Below are 22,736 nucleotides of genomic sequence, written 5' to 3'. Positions count from 1 at the left end.
ACTTGTCCATTCAGATGGATAGATTTGCTGCATCCAAGAAAACAAAGGCTTCTTTGTGCAAAAGGGAAGCCTTACATGAACTGTGATTGGCAGCACGTTTTGCTTCTTTGGTGAGGGATCATAGTATAACAGTGCAGATGTGCAGTTTTGCTTTTCTTGTGCGAGAATTGGTGGAGTTTAAAGACAAAAGGGTGCATCCAGACATTCCATCCTGTATACAAAGGAATGATAATAAAACTTGATTATGATTGCTTGCTTGCTTGATAATGTAAAAAAAAATCAAAACTGTTGAAATTTTTTTTTTTATTTCACGCATGTATGTTATGTTTTGTCATTGTAGATCAAGACACAATCATAATTAGAAGGTTTGGTTTCTAAACAGTTTTAAAGAGGCCAGAGACAATGTAATCCGAGGCATCTCCGTCAATGATCCCTGTCCCATTATTATGAATGAACCAGCAGGGAACATTTTCTCCATTCTTCACATCTCTTCTGAAGTCTCTTTGCCAGCCCCTGTGAATCAGGAACACGTTGCATTGAACAAATGCTGAAACAACGCCGCTTATTTTAAAACACCACTGATGTCTTACCTGGTCACGTTGAGCTCATGTCCCTTGGCGTACATGGTTGCATCTGGTTTCTCTGGAACTTCTCCTGGACGCAGGTTTGAGACCTCGTATTCAATCCCGTGATAGAACTGACCTGAAAAACGAGCCACCAATGTAAGATCATTAAAAGTACTGTATATTCTGAAGCTTTTGGTGCTTTTGTCACATTTGAGGTTTTTACACATAGTCCTGATTGCGCAACCCTCTCGCGTTAAATTTTGGAGGTTCCGCTGTATTGACTTGATGGGTGCATGCGTGGACCAGAACTTGGCGGAAATTCTGGTCCACCCTCCGGCGTCTCAGGAGGGGATAGGGGTGCACCATCAACACCGTGTATAGTGGAGATGGGGTGCTGCTAAGCTCGACTCGGGACGTCGTGAGACGATGGGCAAAGTACTTCGAAGTCCTCCTCAATTCCACCGACACGTCTTCCGCTGAGGAAGCAGAGTCTCGGGACCCTGAGGTGGGCTCTCCTATCTCTGCGTTTGAAGTCACTGAGGTGGTTGGAAGGCTCCTCGGTGGCAAAGCCCCGGGGGTGGATGAGATCCACTCGGAGTTCCTAAAGGCTCTTGATGTTGTTGGGCGGTCGTGGTTGACACGCCTCTACAACATTGCGTGGACATTGGGGACAGTGCCTCTGAATTGGCAGGCCGGGGTGGTGGTCTACTTTTTAAGAAGGGGGACCGGAGGGTGTGTTCCAACTACAGAAGGATCACACTCCTCAGTTTCTCTGGTAAGGTCTATTCAGGGGTGCTGGAGAGGAGGGTCCGTCGGGAAGTCGAGGGAAGGGAAGTCTGGGCATCCCTCCTAAAGCTGCTGCCCCCGCGATACAACCTCGGATAAGCAGTAGAAGATGGATGGATGGATGGATGGAGTGCATGTGTGGTTATACCTAGCAGACCGTGAACAGAAGGTGACAGGAGGTGGGTGTCCAGTGTGTAGAAGCCCAAATAATCCCGGTGGTACGGGTGGTTCTTCCACACTTTGTGTAGCAAGATCACAAACTTGACAGAATCTTTGAGAGTTACTGTCAGGCTGCGATCCTTGGTCAAGAGAATATCCATGCTAGAAAGAAAGGAGAGACGAGTAAAGTAGGGAGAAGGGACATGATGGCAGATGACGTCTCAGTCATCATCAGTGTTGGGAAGGTTACGTTAAAAAAGTAATTAGTTATAGTTATTCGCTACTTGCTTAAAAAAGTTAGTAATTGAATTACTTCATAATAAAAGTAACTCGTTACCAGGCAAAGTAACTATTATTATTTTTTTTTAATATATTCAATAATTTTGATTTTGTTTTCAATATTCTTCTTCTTCTTCTTCTTCTTCTTCTTATTATTATTATTATATTTTTGTATAAGAAATTTTAATTATGTCCAACTATACAGGGTGTTTTCATTTATTTCACACAAATGCCTTACTCCGTAATGACATATCATATAATAATAATAATAATAATAATAATTCATTAAATTTACAGTGGTGCCAATTACTACAGCAAACATAATAATAATAATAATAATAAAATAATTACTGGACATAAGGTGATTTGTGGCACATATGTCATCTCTAGGTAATTTGTAGACAGTCCTAGCTAGTCCCTCCAGGATTTCCCGGGCATTTTTTATGATTGTTGCGGGCTAAAATAATCAATAATTTACAGTATAAAAGAAATCGCCACTGCTATGAAATATGCAGTGCTTAATACTATCATGGCCAAAATCATTGCCATAACTAGGCCATACTACTCCATTTACTCCTCAAAATCATCAGCTTCCACTTGATCTCTCTGAAAAACTTTTGTACACTTTCAATTAAGAGAGTATGGTGATATATCTTCAGTTTGTAATTCTACACATTTAGACATGTTTAATGATTGATTTTCGTCAGACAACTGCCCAACTTTAGGCTTACATCATTCACATACAAAGGTTATATAATTGTGCACAAATCTTTCCTGTTATTTTGATTAATGTCACTCTTGTCAAAGTTGTCAAACCCGATGACTTCCAGGCGAGGAACGTGGACTCTTTGCTAAAATGCTAAGCCTTAAAGAAGGAAGACACGTCGTGACACGCTTCCCGCAGCACCTCCAAATTAAAAGTCACTACACAGTTCAGCTGTCAAGACACTTTTATTGTGACGAGCCCCGACAACAACAGTGCCTCTAACTGTGCGCAAATTTTCAGAGCAAGAGTTCCGCAAAAGAGCAACACGACCGTACAATGTCTTGTAGCTTACTTCGAGCCTTGAAACTAATAAAGGAATTGCAAATTAACACATTTCACATACAATAACGATAACTGCGTTTTCAAATATGGGGAGAGTAAGATTTGTCTGTTTATGAAAAAAAAAACAACAGAGTTACCTAACACTGTTCATTTAAACGCCGTTATTCCCAACACTGGTCATCATAAGTCAATATCACCCTTTGAAATGTAGTAGAGTGGACATTTTTTTGACATATTAGCGTTTAATGAGCTAAAAGGTGAACCTTCAGTTAACAACATGATACATGTAGCAAGCTGTGTTTAACAAATACTCTATATTTTGAATGTTTGAAGGTTTTTATATCACTTCACTATGACCGAGCGGATATGTTAACCTTGAGAATATCCCTGATGTGCGACAATTTCGACCTGCAATGGACAGGCCATACGGGAGTTCTGCCGAACTTCCCGATGGCCATCACGTCCCTGATACTGTATGTGTGAAAATGAAAATGTTGGGCCACTTATAATAAATAATACCATTGAGTTTCATTACTCCACTACATTTTCATGATGACTGCATGACGTGATTCAGATGAGGACAACAGAAGCTTTTTACAGTGCTATTGACCCATGAACAAACACTCACCTGTCTCCTTTGAGGGAAGTTGTGTTGGACCACTGCAACCTGACCCGATTGCCATCTTGGAGCACTAAGACGTTTTTGGTGCTCACCTCCATTCTCACCCCTAAATGTTGGTGAATTATGCCAAAACGCCAAAAGTAGGTGTAGATTTTACCATCCGGAGGAATTTGCTTGTCTCCTATGATCTGGCCATTCACCAAAATACCTAATGAATGCAAAAACAACAGTTAGTTACCATTGTCAGCATTAGACTGCAGGTTATAGTTGAGTGGGACAAGAATGACGAGGAGGGTATGTGAGGTGAGTGAGAAGGTCAACAATCTTGGCCTTTGCTCCTCATGAAAAATAATTAATCTGTATGATTTGCATTAGGAATGATATTTTTCCACATATGGTATGAATGAGAACTTGATTTGACCTGACTTTGTGTCTTTAACAAGGTTGTAAATAGTTCCTGGTTTGTCATTGATGTTGAAGCACAGGGCATCATCTCTGTCTGGGAGCTCTATGATGAAATGGGGATCGCCATCAACTGCAAACAATTAGAAATCAAATTATACATATCAAAAGTGGATTTTCTTTTGTATTAATGTGTAGTAGGCCAAAAGACAATGTATATTAAACATTGAGAGTACTTACCAAAATATGAGGGTGAGATGGCGCCAGTATAACTTGGGTAAGGACTGGCTGGGGCTGAATTGTAATAAGGTCCTGTACAACATCCCAGAAAAAAAATGCTGGTCCATTATCATTAATTCTTTCCAGAAATATACAACTTTAAATACACATTATCTGTTAAGAAAAAAATCTGTCTTACTGTTCCGCTCTGCCTGTTGTCTTTCCTCTGTCAGAGAAAAAGGAGGGAAAATAAATTGCCGCATCTTTGGGGAAAAGCTTGAGCGCAATTACAGTTGCGAAACTTTTATGATTCAATTAATTAAAGCCCATTCAGTGATTTCAACACATTTTTTAAAGGAATTTAAAAGGAAATATAACCAGTATAATTTAACTGAAAAAATGAGTCAAAGAGAACTTGGATGGAGTTGACACCATCAGATCACTACAAAGATCCATGTCGTACCCTCTGTCAGTTTATCAGCAATGAGGGGGCTGTCTGGGCCATCATCAGTCTCAGGCTTGGTGACCACCATGGATGTGAGCGGCGTGACAAAACTGTATTGTAGGGACATGTCCAAGGCCTTGGCTGTGGCATTTGCTTTTTCATACTGGCTACCACTCTTGCTGTAAGAAAGAACACTGACATTATTCATCCATCCATTTTCTATGCCACTTATCCTATATAGGTAACGGGGAGAGCTGGGGCCTATCCCAGCTGACTCAAGGAGAGAGTTCAGGGTACAAAATGGACTGGTCACAGCTGGACATGTCATGGAGGTTTTCCATCCAGGTTTTAAGATGCTGCATAGAACAGAGTCGGTCCAGAGTTTTTAATGAGAAGACCACATGTGTCTTGTTTTGTTGGATCTGACTGTAGTGTTTGATACAGCGGACCACAGTATTCTGTTGGTTGGTTTGCAGCACCAGTTGGACATTCACATTCCAGAGTAGTTTAGATCTTATTGGGCAGGCATGACTTGTGTTAGTTGTTGGGTGCTCGGAGTGCCACTCTGCACCACTGTCGTCTGGTGTTCCACAGGGTTCCATTTTGGAGCCCCTGCTGTTTTCATTGTATTTGCTTAAGGCCACTTTCGTCCTGTCTGAAGGAAATCAAAACCTGGACGGTACTAAACTTCTTCAACTTCAACAACAAAAAGAAAACAGAAGAGCTAGTTGACTGACCTTTTCTCCAGCAGCTGCTGGATATTAAGGTAAGCCCATAGACGCTCAGTGAACCCCCCAAAGATGTACTCTTCATCCGGGTAAATAGTGCCCCAATCCAGAACGCTGCTCTGGCCCTGCACCTGGAAGTTCTCCTCAAACTATAGGGCAGGAAAACAATTTAGGACATTTTGATATGGAATATAGGCAAAGCGGACTGAAGTCAAATCCTCAGTTTGGTGGAAAGGTCAACAAAAGTCAAATGGTCTCACCCCCTGGGCAAACACTTCCACTAAGAAGTTGTCCAGGTTATTGTCCACCAGCCGACCAGCCACCACAATCTCAGACCCATTAAACAACTGGCTAAAGTGGTTGTTGGTCAGGAAGTCCACCGCGTTGTCAGGGTAACGTAAATCCACTTCGGAAAGCAGTGGGCTTGACACCTCCTCATAGAAACCCTGGAATGAATTCAGACAGACATCAAGACAACCAAACGAGATTTTAATGTGTCTGCTGCTCATGGCTGTAGTCAGACCCTAAAAGATACTGCTGGTGAAAGCAGCTGTAATTATTATGCATTGCTATTTTCCAAATATTGTCTTATTGGGTGACCAGCAGAGGTGGGTAGTAACAAGTTACATTTACTCCATTACATTTACTTGAGTAACTTTTTTAAAGTACTTCTAGGAGTAGTTTTACTACATAATACTTTTTTACTTTTGAGTAGATGCGAGAAGAAACGCTCCTCTTATTTCACTATATTGGGCTACATTAGAGTCGTATACCCCCATTTCATACATTAGATTTACCGTATTTTTACGGCCTTGCACACTTAAAAGTCTTACATCTTCTCAGAAATTAACGGCCTGTCTAATAATGAGATGCGCGCCTTATGTGTGCGCCGAGCTCCAAAATCTGTAAATGTTGTGCGACTTCGGTAAGTGTTCCGCTTGACTGACTGTGTGGGAGCATTTCCGCAGACATTGCTTACATACAGGAAATGTAGCCCTGGTTGAGGACTGGCAGGCATGACGAGAACCTGAAAGAGTCAACTGAAAGATGACGTCTTGGTGCTTTCGCTTTAAGAAACTGCCACCTATGGTGATTAGACTGGGAGGCAGCGCCGAGCGAGTTATGCCACAATTTGTTAGCATGCTTGGGCTAACGTGTCTGCTTGCACTGTTGTTCAAGCTTAAAAAGTTTTGGAGGAAGGGGGTTCGTTTTATGATTTGAAGATAACAGAATTTGCACATAATTTTATATTTTTGTCTGTCTGATGAGATTGTTTTTAAAAGTAAACCAGACTTTATGTTCAAGCAGTTACTCAGTACTTGAGTATTCTTTTAATTAATTAATTTAACTACTTTTTACTTTTACTTGAGTAATAATATTAAAATAATATTTTTGAAGTAACGCTACTCTTACTTGACTACAATTGTTGGCTAACTCTACCCACCTCAGGGACTAGTATGCCACCTCGAGTCCAAAGTCGGATGGGATAGGCTCCAGCTAACCCGTGACACCAATAAGGACACGTGCAAGACAGGATGGATGTGTGCTTTTCTTTTTCTTTGACTTTGTGGATATGTGATGCCATTGGGGAATTGTAAAAAAAATTAAAAAAATAGATGTACAACAAACAGTACACACGTGTCTGTACTGGCTGCAACACAGTATAGTGAAATTCAAATTGAAAGCCAAACAAAATTATGTTGATGCTGTACTGGTATATTTTTGTAATGTGTTACCACATTTAGAATATTAGCCCTTAGCTTTACTTATTCTAATAGTGGAAAAAGAATGGATAGCCTGAATTCCCCACCTTCAATTGAAGAACCGCATCTGAGCCCTCAAAGATTCTACGAGCCAGTCCCTTGTTTCTTTGACTCAGCACATTCAAGAAGTTATAGTCCACATCATTTCCAAATCCAAGACTGAACAGAGTTGTGTTTCCACCATTCGCAGAAACCATATTGTCCTGGATCTTTTTCGGATTGGTCTCACCTTCAGAAGACAAAGCATGCCCATACATTATAAAAAAAAATAATAAATAACCCGTCGACTGAGAAAGCAGCAAATGCAGACCGTTCCACCCCAATGAAGACACTAAAGTGCATACTCACCAGGACCGGGCATTCCGTCAGTGAGTAAAAGGATCATGTCAATGCTTCTCTCTGGGATCCTCTTCTCTGCTCTGTCTTCCAGCAGCAGTTTTACACCTCTTAACAATGCAGCATTTATGTCAGTGCCTAGAAAGACAACATGCAATAAGAAAAGCATTTGCAGGTTTATAAAATTGTGCTTCTTTGGTTTACCTCCTCGTGCCCTCAACTGCTTGACAAATTGTATGGCTTGAGTCACGTTCTCCTTTGTCGCTTTGGTTAGTGTTTGTCTCCAACAATTGATCTGATCATCAAATTCGACGATGGCAAAATAGTCATCCTCTTTCAGATCTTGAAGGATGGCTTGCATTGCTTCTCGGGTCTGGAAGGTAAGCATCTGCTCATCAATAACTTCAGACTTTCCAAGCTTGAGGGCTCAACCACTCACACATCATGTTTTGAACATGCAGAATTACCACCAACTGATCAGTGGTTTTATTCTCTGCACTGTGGTTAATTCCAGTGGCGTGCAGTCTGGGTAGGCAAGGTAGGCACTGCCTACCCCAGGGTAAAATGAAAGTTGAAACTATTTTCCTTTTTCTATTTATTGTAATTATTCATTTCATTTCAGAAAGCCTACACTACCTATAGGTTTAAAAGTGACAACGTTTGGTGTTTTTCATACCTCAATTAAAAATGGCTCATTACTTCGTTTGGCCTGCAGGCAAAAATGCTGCAAAAATTATCCTCCTGAAGGTACACCGCTAATGTGCTTTTCCCAGCCCCATCCACGTAGCGTTGTGTGTTCGCGCATGCGTAGTCAGTTTCTCAGTAAAAAAGTCCTTTACGCAAATAGGCAGATCGCTACGCAGCCCTTTTACGTTGCTGTATTATTCCTATGCGAACGTTTTTGTGAATTCAAAACACACTTAGTGCACTGCAAAGCGGTAAGATGACACCACTCTGGAGAATATAAAACTATTTTCACGCCTTTCTTTTGAGGGAAAACGCCGTCTTTTGAAGGATGGGAGACCAACGCCTTAGCTACTGGATGTTCAGCAAAGTTAGGGACAAAGAATTATTCGTACTTTTCACAAAGAATGGTGCAAAAGGAAAGATTGGCTTTGTGAATGTGCTTCGATTAACTGGCTGTTTCACTTTACATTGTGTTTGGCATTGCTATTGCTAATGCTAGCTTGTTTATGTGAGGAAATAGGCCGTTTTACAGGGAGATATTCACTTTATTACATTCTTTCCGGGCAGGTTTGAAATTGTCCGTTTTTTGTTGTGCGGCAAATGGGAGGAAGAGTTCACTGCAACGTTTACTGTGGCTGGTGAAGACATTTAATATTTTCAATTTGTGGTTTTACTGTTTTTGAATTTACTTATAGACATATCAATGTGATATAATCATGAGTATTTAAAAGAATACAGTGGGATGGTGATTTTGTGAACTTTATTTGATCTTCGTACCCTCAATGCTGTTGGAGGGGGAATGTGCATGATGTTGTCAGAGTCTCTTGTCATTAGAGACTAAAAGTCTGAGGTCAGATCCTGATTGCATTTGTTCCCCCAGTCAAGAAGGGGAACTGTATGTAAATGTCTGTTTACTAATAACATTACACCTTTGTTTAACCTGGAATCAACATGTCTGTATGTAAACGTCTGCGTACTAACAACATTACACCTTTGTTCAATCTAGGAGATGACATGTCTGCCCTTTGTTCAATCAAGAGCCGGGAGGAGGAACCTTTTATCTTTTGAGTATAAATGAGTCGATGTTCTGTAGACTGGTACACACTTGGGGGCTTCACATTGCATTCAGATGTGCGTGTCTTGACTGTGTCTTTAGAAGCTTCTAAATAAATCCTTGCAAGGAAAACTTCTTCATCAGATTCTGAATACAATTATTTGGACACGCAAAGATTACACTTAATATAGTAATCGAAATATTCCTTCAAAATGGTGACCCCGACGTGATGTATTGAGACGTTTTTTCAACAGCTGTGATTGCTCCTGAACACCGGATTTCTAAAGCGCAAAAATATTAACAAGGTGAGTGGACATTTTATCCACGTAGAGAAATTCTGGTTGTTTAGGATCAATACAGTTGCATTTCGTCTGTGCTAAGTTGTATTTGGGATCTGTGAACAAGTTAGGGGGGTTGTAGTAGTATTTCTTACGGAGGGACGGAAAGTCCTCGATTTTGAAAATTACTACGACATTGAACCATGCATGGGAGTTTTTTCCGCGGTGGAATAGGCTGTCTTTTTTATTTTTTCGTATGAATAAGCCGTCCGTATACTTCTACTGGGCGTGCGGAGTGGATTAGCCGCCCGTGTGGTATCATTCACACAAGGTGTGTGCTGTGTGGAATTACTAAACCGAGGGATATAATTCCTCGGTGTGTGTGTGTTGTGTTAAATCAAGCCGCTCGTGTGATATCATTCACATCGGAGTGAGAGCTGTGAAGAAGCCGCGAAAATCCTGGATAAGTTTTTATTAAGTCGCGCATAAAGATGCCCCGTGTTTACGGAAGTGACGTCAAGTCGGAGCGCTCCGCTGTTTGAAACGGCATAAGACATTGAGTACCACGGGGGAATAGGCTGTTGTGGTTGTTGAGGTGTGTTATAAGCCGCTAGTGGTGATCGCACTATATGTGTGCTGATGTGTGTTGTGAAATAAGCAGCTCGCGTTGATCACGCGTAGTGATTGCTGAATTAAACGCCCGTATATCGCGTGTATCGCTACGGTGCGTGGAGTGATATAAAGCCTGCCGTTTCTACGGTTCAAGTGCTGTGTGATATAAGCCGCCCGTGAAGATCCTGGATATATTTATTAAAGTCGCGCAGAAGGTATTTAACATCTGTTTTATTTTCGTCTTGTTTGTATTTGTCTGAAAAAAAAAAATAATAATAATAATATTTTTTGGGGGGGATTAATGAGAATAGTTTTGATCTGTTATATCGTAGTATCATAAGTGAGACGTCACTGACTTTATAAATATTAAAAACGACTAATTACTACATATTATGGACGAAAATATTTGACCGTAACTAAGGAGGTTCGATTTGCATAGACTTCCGGTCGAGAGTCAGAATTGGTCGCTAAGCGAACAGTGAGTTCATGATGCTGGACGCATTTCCACCACGGCATCAACGTAAGTATGAAACTCTTTTAAATGTTTGAATGCGCACTAATTGTGATAGTGGTTGGTTCTCACCGTTGTAAAATGTGGTGTGTTCGTGGAATCTGATTGTGTAAACAGCGCCAGACGCTGATTACCTCCGTGAAAAACACATCTATAGTTTCTTCGAATGGAAGAAAAGTTAGACGGTGTGGGGTCGTGGACCAAATGTTGGTTTGTGCTAGAATGTTAGCGTTGGATAGCTCTGTGAAAGTTGCGAGGATGACGGTGTAAGTGATTTTGAGAATGAGGAGGCTGATGCTAAGCTAGCGGCTCTGCCAGCGTACGAGTTGCCATGCACAGGAGATGAGTTTTTGGTAAGACGCTACCGCGCGAATCTGTTTTTAAGGCTAAGGATGAGTTAGCTGCGGGCAGCCGCATCTGTTAAGAAATTGGAACATAAATTGGATGAAGTGTTGACTGTGAAAGATGACCCGCGGGGAAAATTTGAACCAAGCGAGAGCTCTTGGCTTAGAAATGAATTGTTGAGTGTACGCGTTTGTTTGTTAAGCTTCATGGTGTGTTGTGGCCACGCGTTTTTTTTCGTTGTTTGTCTTACAATGTGCGCGACGTGTCTGTGTCGCAGCCGTAACGTTGCGATGGATTGTGCGCGAATAAGTCGACATTTGAGCTATACGTACGTGGTGAAGTTATTATTAGACGAAGTAACGGTGTATTTTACAAGTGAGTCCGCGCACTTCGGAGAGGTTTGTGTTCGTCTGTGGTTATTTTATTTTTGGAGGAGAAATGAGCAACGTTGCGGTGAGAATTATGGTCTTTTGAATTGGTTCAACAACTGAGACGCCACTGAATTAAGTTGAGGAGTTTGTGTTGTGTGTGAGTGTGTTCTGGGTCTAGTTTGGTGAGTTGAAACTGTGAATATGTGAAGTATGTGTGAATTGTGAGTTTAAAGGGGGGATTTGATTTCTTCTTGGTTTTGTGTTTTTTCTCCTCAATGCCTTTATGACAATGGAGAGGAACTGAAGTTAAGTGAAAGAAGAAGAGTTTGTTGGAAGGCAGGGATTTTGTGTCTCCAAAAATGAGCGAGATAAGATAGGAGGTATATGAATGGCGTCCAGTTTCTTTGTCCTCAAAAAAGGGTGAAAAAGAATGGTAAGCAGGAAATCTGCATATTTTGAAAGTAGGGGGAAATTCTGCCTTTGTCTGTGACAATTTTTAAAGCCCTTCCCCCCACGCTTGATTAGGGACTAAAGGTCTGTGAGGATGGGGGCCGAGAGCTGCTGTTATAAGAAGGTGGTGATTTGTACTGTTGTCTGTTAAAATTAAATTAAACTAGATAAAAAGGACAGGGGAGTGTGTATGATAAGTTTTTCTTCCACCCCCCTTCTCTCTCTCTCCTTTTTGTCTCCTGTGGGGAGGGGTGTGTGATAAGTTTAGTCCTCTCTCCCATTGTCTCCATTTGGGAGACTTGTAGTCTGTTGTGTGTGAATAGCAGGGGTCTTCTAATGCTAATCAAGTTGTTCCTGTTAAAAGGAAAGATATAGAGGTCTAGATGATAACTACAGGCCACTATCCATATTATTTTAAAATCAGATCTGTGTTTTTTATAGTTGAATGGGTAATAAAACCAAATTTTAATATAGTTGAATAAGTAATAAAACCAAATTTTAATTGAAATAGACTTTTCATTTTAGATTTTTTGCTTTCCCCTGCATCTCTGATAACTTATTCGTAGGTGTGAAAATGATTTAACCTTTGTCCTTATCTGAGTCCCATTCTAGAAGTCTGGAGAGGACTTTCCTCCAAGTGGCCAGGGTGACTGACAGCTGTCACATTTTCTTAAATTTGAGGTAACACGTAATGAAGATGTCTATGGTAGACATATGCGTAAATATAGTACTACTGCTTGCTATAGTGTAGTGATCAAATTCAAATAAAACCACAAAATAAATAAATGAATAAATTAGGGGTTTGAAAAACAAAATATTTTGGGGGAATTTTTTATTTTATTTTTTCTTGGAAATTGAATGACAACAAGCAGTGTTCTCTTGCTATGACAACAAGCAGTGTTCTCTTGCTATGATCTCATCTTCCTCTGTCTGTTACGAGGTGTAGTGTTTCGAGCAGGTTCAATCTTTGACTGAAAGGTGTTTCACTTGGGTGACTCAACCAAAAAGTGCTGGAAATGGAATGGACAGCATTCTCCTGCTATGCTTGATGTTCAGAGTGGACGGCGAACTGAACAATGGTCACTTTCGGGGGTGGGGGGGGGGGGGAGTGACCACACGGACTGCGAAAAGGATGGTACACTGTAAATCCGCTCGTCCTGTGACTGTTCAATGACTCTTATGCATTGTTTGAGCATAATGTCCAGCAACTTTTTGAGCAGACAGGATCATCATCGATTCTGCCATGATGAACTTTTCCTGAGAACTCCAGTGCACAAAGCCCAGTGCCCGCTTTGAACTTTGCCCTGCATAAACTGCTATCGACAAGGACAGGAAGGAATATGAACTCCAGTTGTGGACTCAAAGTTCTGGAATCATCTGAGTTTGGTGCCTGAGGTCGTATGTTGTATTCTGTTTGTAGACATTTGCACTCTGTACTATGTCAGAAAGGAGATGTGATCTATAGCAACGCAGTTTCGAAATTGAGAACAGTTTATGTGAATTAGGGTAGTATAAAAAAAAATTTAATCTTTAAATACTATATTTTCCGTTGTTTGATGCTTGTTGAATTTGGCCTTCTATTTTTTTTTCCCATTTCTCTTTTATAACTTTGGCTTCTCAGAGTGGACTCAGATATGGAACACTTACGGCGAATTTGCTGGTTAAATATTTAATTTTTGATTTAGGTCGCAGCACTGATTTTTAATTGGGTCATGATCTGCAAAGTTGCCTGCTGTGTTTTTACAAGCCCCCACTACTCTGTAGAAGAGGTGAGGTTAGGTAGCATTTTAAGAATACTTTTTGGTTGGTTTAAAGTAGGGATTTTGTTTTGTTTTTCTGATTATAACTCGTTTCTTTTACTAGTTGAGATGGCAGATATTTGGAAGATTTGTGACCTGCAATAGATTAATGGGGTTGTTTAAAAAAAATGATTTTCTTCTCATCCTGACCCTAAAAGTCCTCCGCTGCATTATCTTAATTTACATCTGCTTAAGTTGTTTGTTTCTCTCACTTTAAGTTGCCTGAACAGGATTCAAATTTACATTACAAACTCTTGCCTCAAAGGCTTTTGTTTTGATGGCTCATGGCTAGCTCAGCTGGAGATCTTTTTATAGTTCTGGTGTTGGCCAAATTGTCACAATTTGGTTGTTTTTCCTAATCTACAGGACACAAGGTGTCTGTTTTTTCCTCTTTGAAGCAGCAATTTGGAAGCGGCTGCAGTTTTCACATTCAGGTCTGAAATGATCAAAATTGATCTTTATCAGATGGGGGAATGACTGGTCTGTCTGTGTATGGTTGAAAAGGAAGTTTGAAGTGAGAATGACTGGTCTGTCTGTGTATCAAAAGGAAGTCTGATGTGAGAATGAAGTTTGGTGTGAGGAATTTACAGGCGAAGAATGGAGCGGAGAATGGAGAGGATTTGACTTGGAGGAAAGTAAGTTCTACAAAGATGACAAAAGACGACCCGAATAGCAGAAATACGGTAAGTATGTTCCATTTCAGAAACGATTGAAAAGTATAATTTCTAGAGCCCGTGGAATATGCCATTTAGGTGTGGAAGGAACATTGACACACCTAGGTGACATTTTTTCATGAGACAAGTTGTTAAAAATGAACTGCAGTGTTTATTTAAGGTATAAGTATAAATCTCTTCTCAGACTGTTCATGGCCCGGCCGGACATGAATAGTTCTGAGTTAAGATGATGTTGTTTTTAAATGATTTACACTGCTATAATAAGAAACCAGCGTTAAAAATACAGAAATTTGATGTACGACAAAGAGCACATTTATGCTATATCTACAACAGTAAATATCATGGTAAAATATTTGATTAATCATTATCTACCATCATAAGGGTTTCCTAGGAACACTTCATAAGATATAGAAACAATTAACATTTGCTAACAAAAAAACAGGTGCTCTTTTCAAAGTAAAGAATGAAGACTATGTATGTTATGAGTGACTAAATGAAAATGATTTTGCACACAGATTGGTTTGCTGATCATAATGGTGGGGCCACATCCACCACGTGAGCCACGAGGTCCTAGGCTCATCAATCACATCAATTGACCCCGACCGAGGGGGTTGACTAAGCTGCTGATCTGCACCCACACCAGTTGGAGCCATCTAACGGATCCCACCACACCCGTTTGGAGTGCCTTTTCCCTGGGCACGCGGAGGAGGTCGCTGAAAGAAGATTCGTTCAAGTGCTTTTCCCCGAGCATCATTTCATGATTGGATCACTTTTTCCCAAATAGTGATCCCAGAGTGTGTCAATTTTTGAATCTCTGGCTGTTGAGGAGTGCCAGGTTCAGAAAGAGGCTGACAAACGCCTCTTTTTTTTAAAGAAATTGACCAACTGTCGAACACACTTTTCATTCAACAGAGACCTTCATCACGAGATGGCTTCGAGGGACGGACACATCTGCTATTGCGTCGTGACACTTAACCACATCACATAGGGTTATGCCTCACATTTATTATGCCCCTTCCACCGAATTTTTAATGAATCAAACTGAATTTTGACTGCTAAGCCCCTCTATCTATCTTTCTCTTTCTCTCTCTCTCACCTGCTATTCTTATTTCTAAACTTCACACATAAACATTGCTTCATTTTGCGACGATCAAGATTCGCGCTGGCTTTCTCCCTAGACTATTGTGGGATTAAATGTCCAGTTTTTGAACTTATAGAAGTTCAAAGGTAGGACTGAAGACATTTAATATTTTCAATTTGTGGTTTTACTGTTTTTGAATTTACTTATAGACATATCAATGTGATATAATCATGAGTATTTAAAAGAATACAGTGGGATGGTGATTTTGTGAACTTTATTTGATCTTTGTACCCTCAATGCTGTTGGAGGGGGAATGTGCATGATGTTGTCAGAGTCTCTTGTCATTAGAGACTAAAAGTCTGGGGTCAGATCCTGATTGCATTTGTTCCCCCAGTCAAGAAGGGGAACTGTATGTAAATGTATGTTTACTAATAACATTACACCTTTGTTTAACCTGGAATCAACATGTCTGTATGTAAACGTCTGCGTACTAACAACATTACACCTTTTTTCAATCTAGGAGATGACATGTCTGCCCTTTGTTCAATCAAGAGCCGGGAGGAGGAACCTTTTATCTTTTGAGTATAAATGAGTCGATGTTCTGTAGACTGGTACACACTTGGGGGCTTCAAATTGCATTCAGATGTGGGTGTCTTGACTGTGTCTTTAGAAGCTTCTAAATAAATCCTTGCAAGGAAAACTTCTTCATCAGATTCTGAATACAATTATTTGGACACGCAAAGATTACACTTAATATAGTAATCGAAATATTCCTTCACTGGCTGACGGTGGACCAAGAACTTTAGCTGAGTGGCAAGTGCTGAGCTGCCGCATCGGAGGCGATGGGTACGAACCCCGCTCAAAGTAAAAAAAAACACAAAGATTTCAGAGCAAAAAATGTAAGACTTCAAAAGAGAGTAATGGTTTTTTTTGTTTTATTTTCTACCCATACAGAGGAGACATATGTTAAAATTGTTTGAATGTATGGCATCCAGTATCTGAGCATCAAGTATCTCGAGGTCAGGCTGAGTGTCCACTTTTTTTGTATAATAATACTAATTATTATTATTATTGTGATAATAAATCTAGTCACTCAGGTTTAACTATCCTGCTGATTAAAATAACATGTGGAGCGAGTTTTATTCGGAGATTCATCCAAATGGAACAAGCTGCTACTCACAATTAGAGAAGCAGGCATTACTTTAAGACCTCAACTTCAGCTGGGTCAAAACTGACATGTTACATTCCTCAAAATATTCTGTATGATCATTATATTATGTTTCTAAATTACTTTAAAACCATTTCCTTTCTTCCTTGTGTTTATGTGTGGGTATCCGTACTGTATGGTATTGAAATCTCTTGCCAATGTACACTGACAAAAAAATTCCAACAGTCTCTTACCTGGTACATTTTAATTCCAGACATTGAGCCGCTCCTATCAATGACAAACACTACATTTGTTGGGACTCTTGGCAGGCCGGGTGGTGCAAAGAAGTGCACAAAGTATCCGTTGACAATCTGAAGGGCGGAAAAACTCTATAAGTCCAATGACAAGCGTGGCAATCGAAACTATCTCATCATAAGAATTTCACAGATGACCTGTATGTCCCCGAGGCTCGTTGCGCGATTCACGTCATATGTGACGACAAAATCTCCATCAATCAGCGTTCCATCACAGTCTGGACATTTTCTCTGCTGATCCAGACTTGGTGAGAAAGCAATGTGTGCCTGGAAGTAGGATCAAATTTCAAATCAACCAACTTGCAAATGGAAAGCATTTTGGAACTCATTCACATAGCGGGTTTGTGATCTTGATTTTGTTTATTTCATTTGTAATGTTCATAAAATTGTTTGACAGACACAAAGGCTGAATTGAAAGGACTATTCCGAACAAACACTTAGAATCGGATAGCTTGTGACCGGAATTAGGCCTCTTTTAAATGTGGGTACAACTCTGGTATGTATCGGACATCCGCCAAGTGAGTGAAGTTTAAACGGTCAGATGGGATGTAGGTATACCCCGACGATGTGAGCTTGACGTCATACAAATACTCCGATCGTGGATGTATAATGACCCCGCTCCCCCAAACAACACAAACAAACAAAATAACACCTTACGTGAATCGAAACTAGAGCAAATGTTAAGAGAATTAAATCTATTGTTGTATGATCTAAATTCGAGCTTATCATAAGGAAGTCCAGGTGCACCTAAGAAAGTATAATGTGTAACGTGTTTTTTATTTGTTATTGTTCACTTCCTTGTTCTCACTGTCAAGTGTTGATCCCAAGATCAGGGTTTGGCAATCTAAGTCCAGAAAGTAAAAACCCTGAAACTGTGGCTAAAGGTTTTCTCGGGGTTTTCATTTTCTGGACCTGGATTTCTCAACCCTTCCCAAGCTGTAGTGTACCTTCTTCTCTGTGACAGTTTTCTCCACCAGGGGAAGCAGCTCGTTGGAGAGGAATGTAGCATGGGTTTCAACGTAAGAAATGCCTTGAGGCTCGTAGATGTTTGTCACAATCTGATTCAAATACATGAGCAAATTGTGAAACTTCATTCAGCACCAGTTGCAAGATTGGTAAATGAATGTGGATATTAACCTGGAACTCCTGGACAAGTTGTTTGGGTTTTACTCGGGTCAGAATCTCATACTGGCCCAGTTTTCTCTGAAGGAGCTCCTCGTGGGTCAAAACAAAAGTGACGTTACTTTTGGCTGCAATGTTGACAGACACTGAAAACGTTTCCATCTTCCTCCCAGAAGCTCTTGATAGAAGCACAAAAGAAGTTATGAGAAGATGATTCAGAAAACATCTCATTTGACTTGACCAGTCCAGCAGTCGACGACTTACTTGACCAGCCCGGCAGTCTGTCCTGAAGAAACCGCCTTCTGATACTGTTTCTTGGCTTTCTCTTTCTCCTTCACTTCTCCGACATAAACTTGACCATCAATGTCCCTAAGAAAAGTGAAGAAAGACAATTGAACAGTGACAAACTCAAGGTCAGAATTGACATTAAATCTCTTCAAACAGATAAGCAGTTTTATGTCTTGCTTTATGTTCCTTTCCTGGACTGAAGCATGACCTTAAACCAGAGGTGGGCAATCTCGGTCCTCGAGGGCCTTAGTCCTGCAGGTTTTGGAGGTTTCTCACTTCCAACGCAAGCTGATTCCAATCAACAGGCTCATTATCAGGCTTATGGAGAGCTTGCTGATGAGCTGATCATATATCAGCTGTGTTGGAGAAAGGCAACCTGCAAAACCGGCAGGACTCTGGCCCTCGATGCCCACCTCTGCCTTAAACCCAAGTTGGATACCGCACATTGATTTTTGGCATACCGCCACACCACTAGGTAAACCCCTTTGTGGTTAAATATGAATGTGGTTTCCGTTTTTGAGCGCAACCATAACAACACTAAGTTGGGCCCCCCTATTCTAAAATATCATCATGGGGATCTTACATGGTGAAGTTAGTCATGAAGGCAGTTTTCGGGAGCTCCACTTCGAAGAAGATTTCCTGTGAGACGTTGGCTTTGTTCAAAGCCGTTGAGGTCATGACGGTGTGAGCAAAACGAGACGTCACAGCACAGTCCACCTTCACACTAAGCACCTCCACCTGAGAAGAAGAGAGGGAAGCATTGCGAAAACCTTTTGTGCATTCCAACAATATCATTAAGGAAAACCTCTCCAACTGATGACAGTTTTTCTGTCGATAGGACTGCTGTCAAACATTTCACATGAGAATTTCAGGAAGATGTGCTGTTGGTTTGAGTTATTCTGCTAGGAATGATCATGGTGGTAAACATGCTTGGGGAGTAACGGAATACATGTACCGTCGTTACGTAATCAGATTGCAAAAAACAAATCTAACTGTATTCCATTACAGTTACAGGAAAAAACATGTAATCAGATTACAGGTGCGTTTATAAGAAATACGAAAGAGGGCGAGAGAGCGAGAGAGACAGAGCGAGAAATAGAGAGAGAGAGAGAGAGAGAGGGAGAGACAGAGCGAGAAATAGAGAGAGAGAGAGGGAGAGACAGAGCGAGAGATAGAGAGAGAGAGAGAGAGGGACAGAGCGAGTGAGCGCACGCACACCCGCGCGAGTAGGACCGTTGCTACATGTCGGGAGGAGGAAATGGCGACCGGTATTCACTGGAACTTACTCGGAGCGAAACTTTGAGCTGAGAGTCCAGTGGCATGCTACGCGATCTAGCTTCTTGCTAGCTAGCCCGCTAGCCTACAACCATAATGTGAGTTACACCTTACAAACAAATCTCCCTCCCACCAATTCACTATTTAAACATCATACACAACATATACACGGCTAAACTTGTGACTGGGATAAAAGTTAATTTTGCAGTTAATGTCACACATCGTCATCCTCATTGGATGACTATCTATCTATCTATCTATCTATCTATCTATCTATCTATCTATCTATCTATCTATCTATCTATCTATCTATCTATCTATTGAAGAGGGTCTTCTGCCCTGATTTAGTCATAACTGTTTTAATTTTCCTTATTTCCTCAGTAAAGCTTTGTGAGTGTTATCGCAATTTCTGCCAAGTGTCTAATCAATGATGTTTTTAAAGTCTTATCGTCATGACTGGGACCTCATCTATTTCCACAACAATGGGCCATTGTCTGTGGTTGAAGTGTCTGTAATCATTGATGTTTTTAAAGTCTTATCTCATATCCGGTGAACTCCAGGTGGGCTGTTTGGTGGGGGCTTTGTGGTACCGCCCTTCAAGATAGTATAAGAAGGTTGTAAGTGTCTGTAATCGGGACACTTGCGAGAAGCTGCAGCCGTTGTCTGTAAACTCGCTTGTGTCCGGAATATTCTATTCTGAAAATAAAACCTTCGAAGGAACTGTTCACCGATCTCCAGCCTGTATTCAGATAATTAATATTCTCTCCACCCGAAAGACAACGAACACGCGGAAGAAAAAGCTGTTCTTCCTATACACTATCTATCTATCTATCTATCTATCTATCTATCTATCTATCTATCTATCTATCTATCTATCTATCTATCTATCTATCTATCTATCTATCTATCTATCTATCTATCTATCTATCTATCTATCTATCTATCTATCTATCTATCTGTGAGGTGTGGTTGCTTTCAGTGACAGTTCGAAAAACGGCATATGGCCTTCAATCAATCAATCAATCAATCAATCAATCAGTCAATAGCCTAGATGCTTTTTAATTGCACAAGGATTTTTGCTATTTCTAGTCACCCCAGGTCCCTATCACCCGCAAATAGCAGGGGCACATTGTATAGAATATATATTGGGGTGATATTTATTTTTAGTTTGTCTTCATGAGCATACTCAATATTGGAGTAATCCAAAAGTAATCCAGTTACATTACTTTAATATTATGGTACTTGGATTACGTTACTAACTACATTTTTTAGCAGGTAACTTGTAACTGTAATGGATTACATTTTAAAAGTAACCCTCCCAACCCTGGTGGTAAATACTCTAGTGACAATTAACATCAATAGGCCTATCCATCACTACAATAGAATACAGTATATGAATTCAAGCAGATCCTTTCCTCACCGTGACAGCCTGCGTACTTCTTTTCTGTAAGAAAAGAACAGACAATTACACATTATGATAAGCAAGTCAATGGTTCACATTTTAAGTGCTAAACCACTAGAAGCTCTGAAGATCTTACGCACAGCACAGGCCAAAAGTTTGGATACACACACACCCACACACTCACGCACACGCACGCACACGCACGCACACGCACGCACACACACACACCTCATTCAATGTGTTTGCTTTATTTTCATTGCTATATACATCGTAGATTCTCACTGAAGGCATCAAAACTAAGAATGAACACATGTAGAGTTATGTACTATGTACAAAAAAAAGGGTGAAATAACTGAAAACATGTTTATATTCTTCAAAATAGTCACCATTTGCTCTGATTACTGCTTTGCACATTTTTAATAATCTTTTTTTTTCTTTTCTTTTTTAAAGAAAAGATTATTAAAAATTAGGGGCGCCGGGCGATTACAATTTTTTAACATAATTAATCGCATGACTTCACTAGTTACCTCACGATTAATCACAAATTTTATATCGGTTCTAATACAATTTAAAAAATCTAGGTTTTCATGCTCTTGTTAACAAAAGTGGGAAAAAATGTTAAACTAATAGAAATAGTTCAAATGAATTTTTGACATCTATAGCTGTCAATGGCAGTGAATGAGTTAAGTAGGTACCACTGTGCAATCATTTCAGGCAAATACCTGCAGTGACCTGGCATGATGTCTTGCCTCCTATGAAAACAAACACAGCAAACAAACATGGAGGGTAGAACTCAGTAAACGTTCCTGGAATGACCAAAGCACAAAAATTCTTCAAATCTTGCATCTAAAACTCCGTTTCACATGTCATAAGTCAGAATATTACCTCGGCAGCTCCATCTGGTCCAGGGATGACCAAATCTGCCTGAGCCGGGCTGGGCAGCCACAGGCAGGCGCTGCCCCATAGCAGCACTAGTCCAACAGTCAACGCTCCAGACATGACCAAAGCTCAACTGAACACAGGGTTACTTCACCACCCGAGAAACATAAGTGCTCTGTCAGGGGGCGGGACACAGTGTTGGCCAATTAACTTACAGCCATGGCGGTGGAGGACGGAAGGTGGACATTTTGGGGCTTGAAAATAAAATACACCTGGCATCTGGAGTGTGTTGACTCACATTGCTGTTTTATTTAAAGCGTACAAGCACATTTGCTTTGCCAGATACGTTAAATATTGTTCAATATACAGTGCTGGGCAAACCAGAGTACTTGGAAAATGTGGTGACCTAAGCTGCAAGTTATTATACATGAAATAAAGCTTCACTACACATGCAAGCACATAGTGCAGTAGGTTACTGTTTGAATTTTTATCCATAGTTTAATTATATAATCATGTGCTCACTTGTGCTGAATTCATCTCGCTGCTGCTGTAGAGTTAGTGCAATTTAACAGACTTAACAAATAAGAACGGCCATAATTCCTCATAGTGGGTGAGGCTTTTATTTTCACTAATTAACAGGGGTCTGGTCATCTTATACAGGTAACGAATAGTTAGCTTGGTTTTCTAACAATAAATAAATAAATAAATAAATAAATAACAAGCCTCTGCAGCCCCAGACCATGCAGCGGCACGTTTCAGATGGTCAGCCATGGCATTATAAATTTCTTGTTCTGTGGCCTTCCATCCCATATTTGACAGCAGCTGTAAACACAAAGAAACAACAACAACAACAAAAAAAGCATTTATTCCTGAAAAATAACATATAGTTTTTTCGTAGATTGGCGCATGTGTACGCGGCGTAAAAACGCTTGCATCTCAATTTTTGTGTTAGCGCAACAAAACTGTTAGGGGACGGATGCGCTTTCCGGCGAACACAGCTGCCGTACCTCCATCCTTCAAAGAGGCTATTTGGAAAATTGTATGAGCTCTCCCGCCTACCAGCAATCCTATACCCATTACTCTCACTTGATCCC

The 22,736-nt window shown here is 40.5% G+C and overlaps 1 protein-coding gene across 1 annotated transcript; it reads right to left on the bottom strand.

Annotated features, from left to right (window-relative positions):
* Nucleotides 1-288: 288 nt before the first annotated feature.
* On the bottom strand, nt 289-21,797 carry LOC144056964 (inter-alpha-trypsin inhibitor heavy chain H3-like). The gene is made up of 22 exons (XM_077574131.1): nt 21,649-21,797; nt 21,486-21,515; nt 20,782-20,805; nt 18,670-18,824; nt 18,063-18,167; nt 17,814-17,976; nt 17,624-17,734; nt 16,815-16,943; nt 16,617-16,733; nt 7,558-7,726; nt 7,366-7,491; nt 7,065-7,246; nt 5,515-5,700; nt 5,264-5,403; nt 4,545-4,705; nt 4,281-4,307; nt 4,103-4,174; nt 3,882-3,995; nt 3,467-3,668; nt 1,501-1,673; nt 591-702; nt 289-513 (listed from the first exon to the last, which is right to left on the bottom strand). The coding sequence occupies exons 1-22, from the start codon at nt 21,760-21,762 to the stop codon at nt 375-377; spliced, it is 2,751 nt and encodes a 916-aa protein (XP_077430257.1). The 5' UTR covers nt 21,763-21,797; the 3' UTR covers nt 289-374.
* Nucleotides 21,798-22,736: the final 939 nt, after the last annotated feature.

Source organism: Vanacampus margaritifer, chromosome 8 (assembly GCF_051991255.1).
Source record: "Vanacampus margaritifer isolate UIUO_Vmar chromosome 8, RoL_Vmar_1.0, whole genome shotgun sequence".
NCBI lineage: Eukaryota > Metazoa > Chordata > Actinopteri > Syngnathiformes > Syngnathidae > Vanacampus > Vanacampus margaritifer.
The sequence above is the reverse complement of the archived record's forward strand: the minus strand, read 5'-3'. Positions and strand labels throughout refer to the sequence as shown.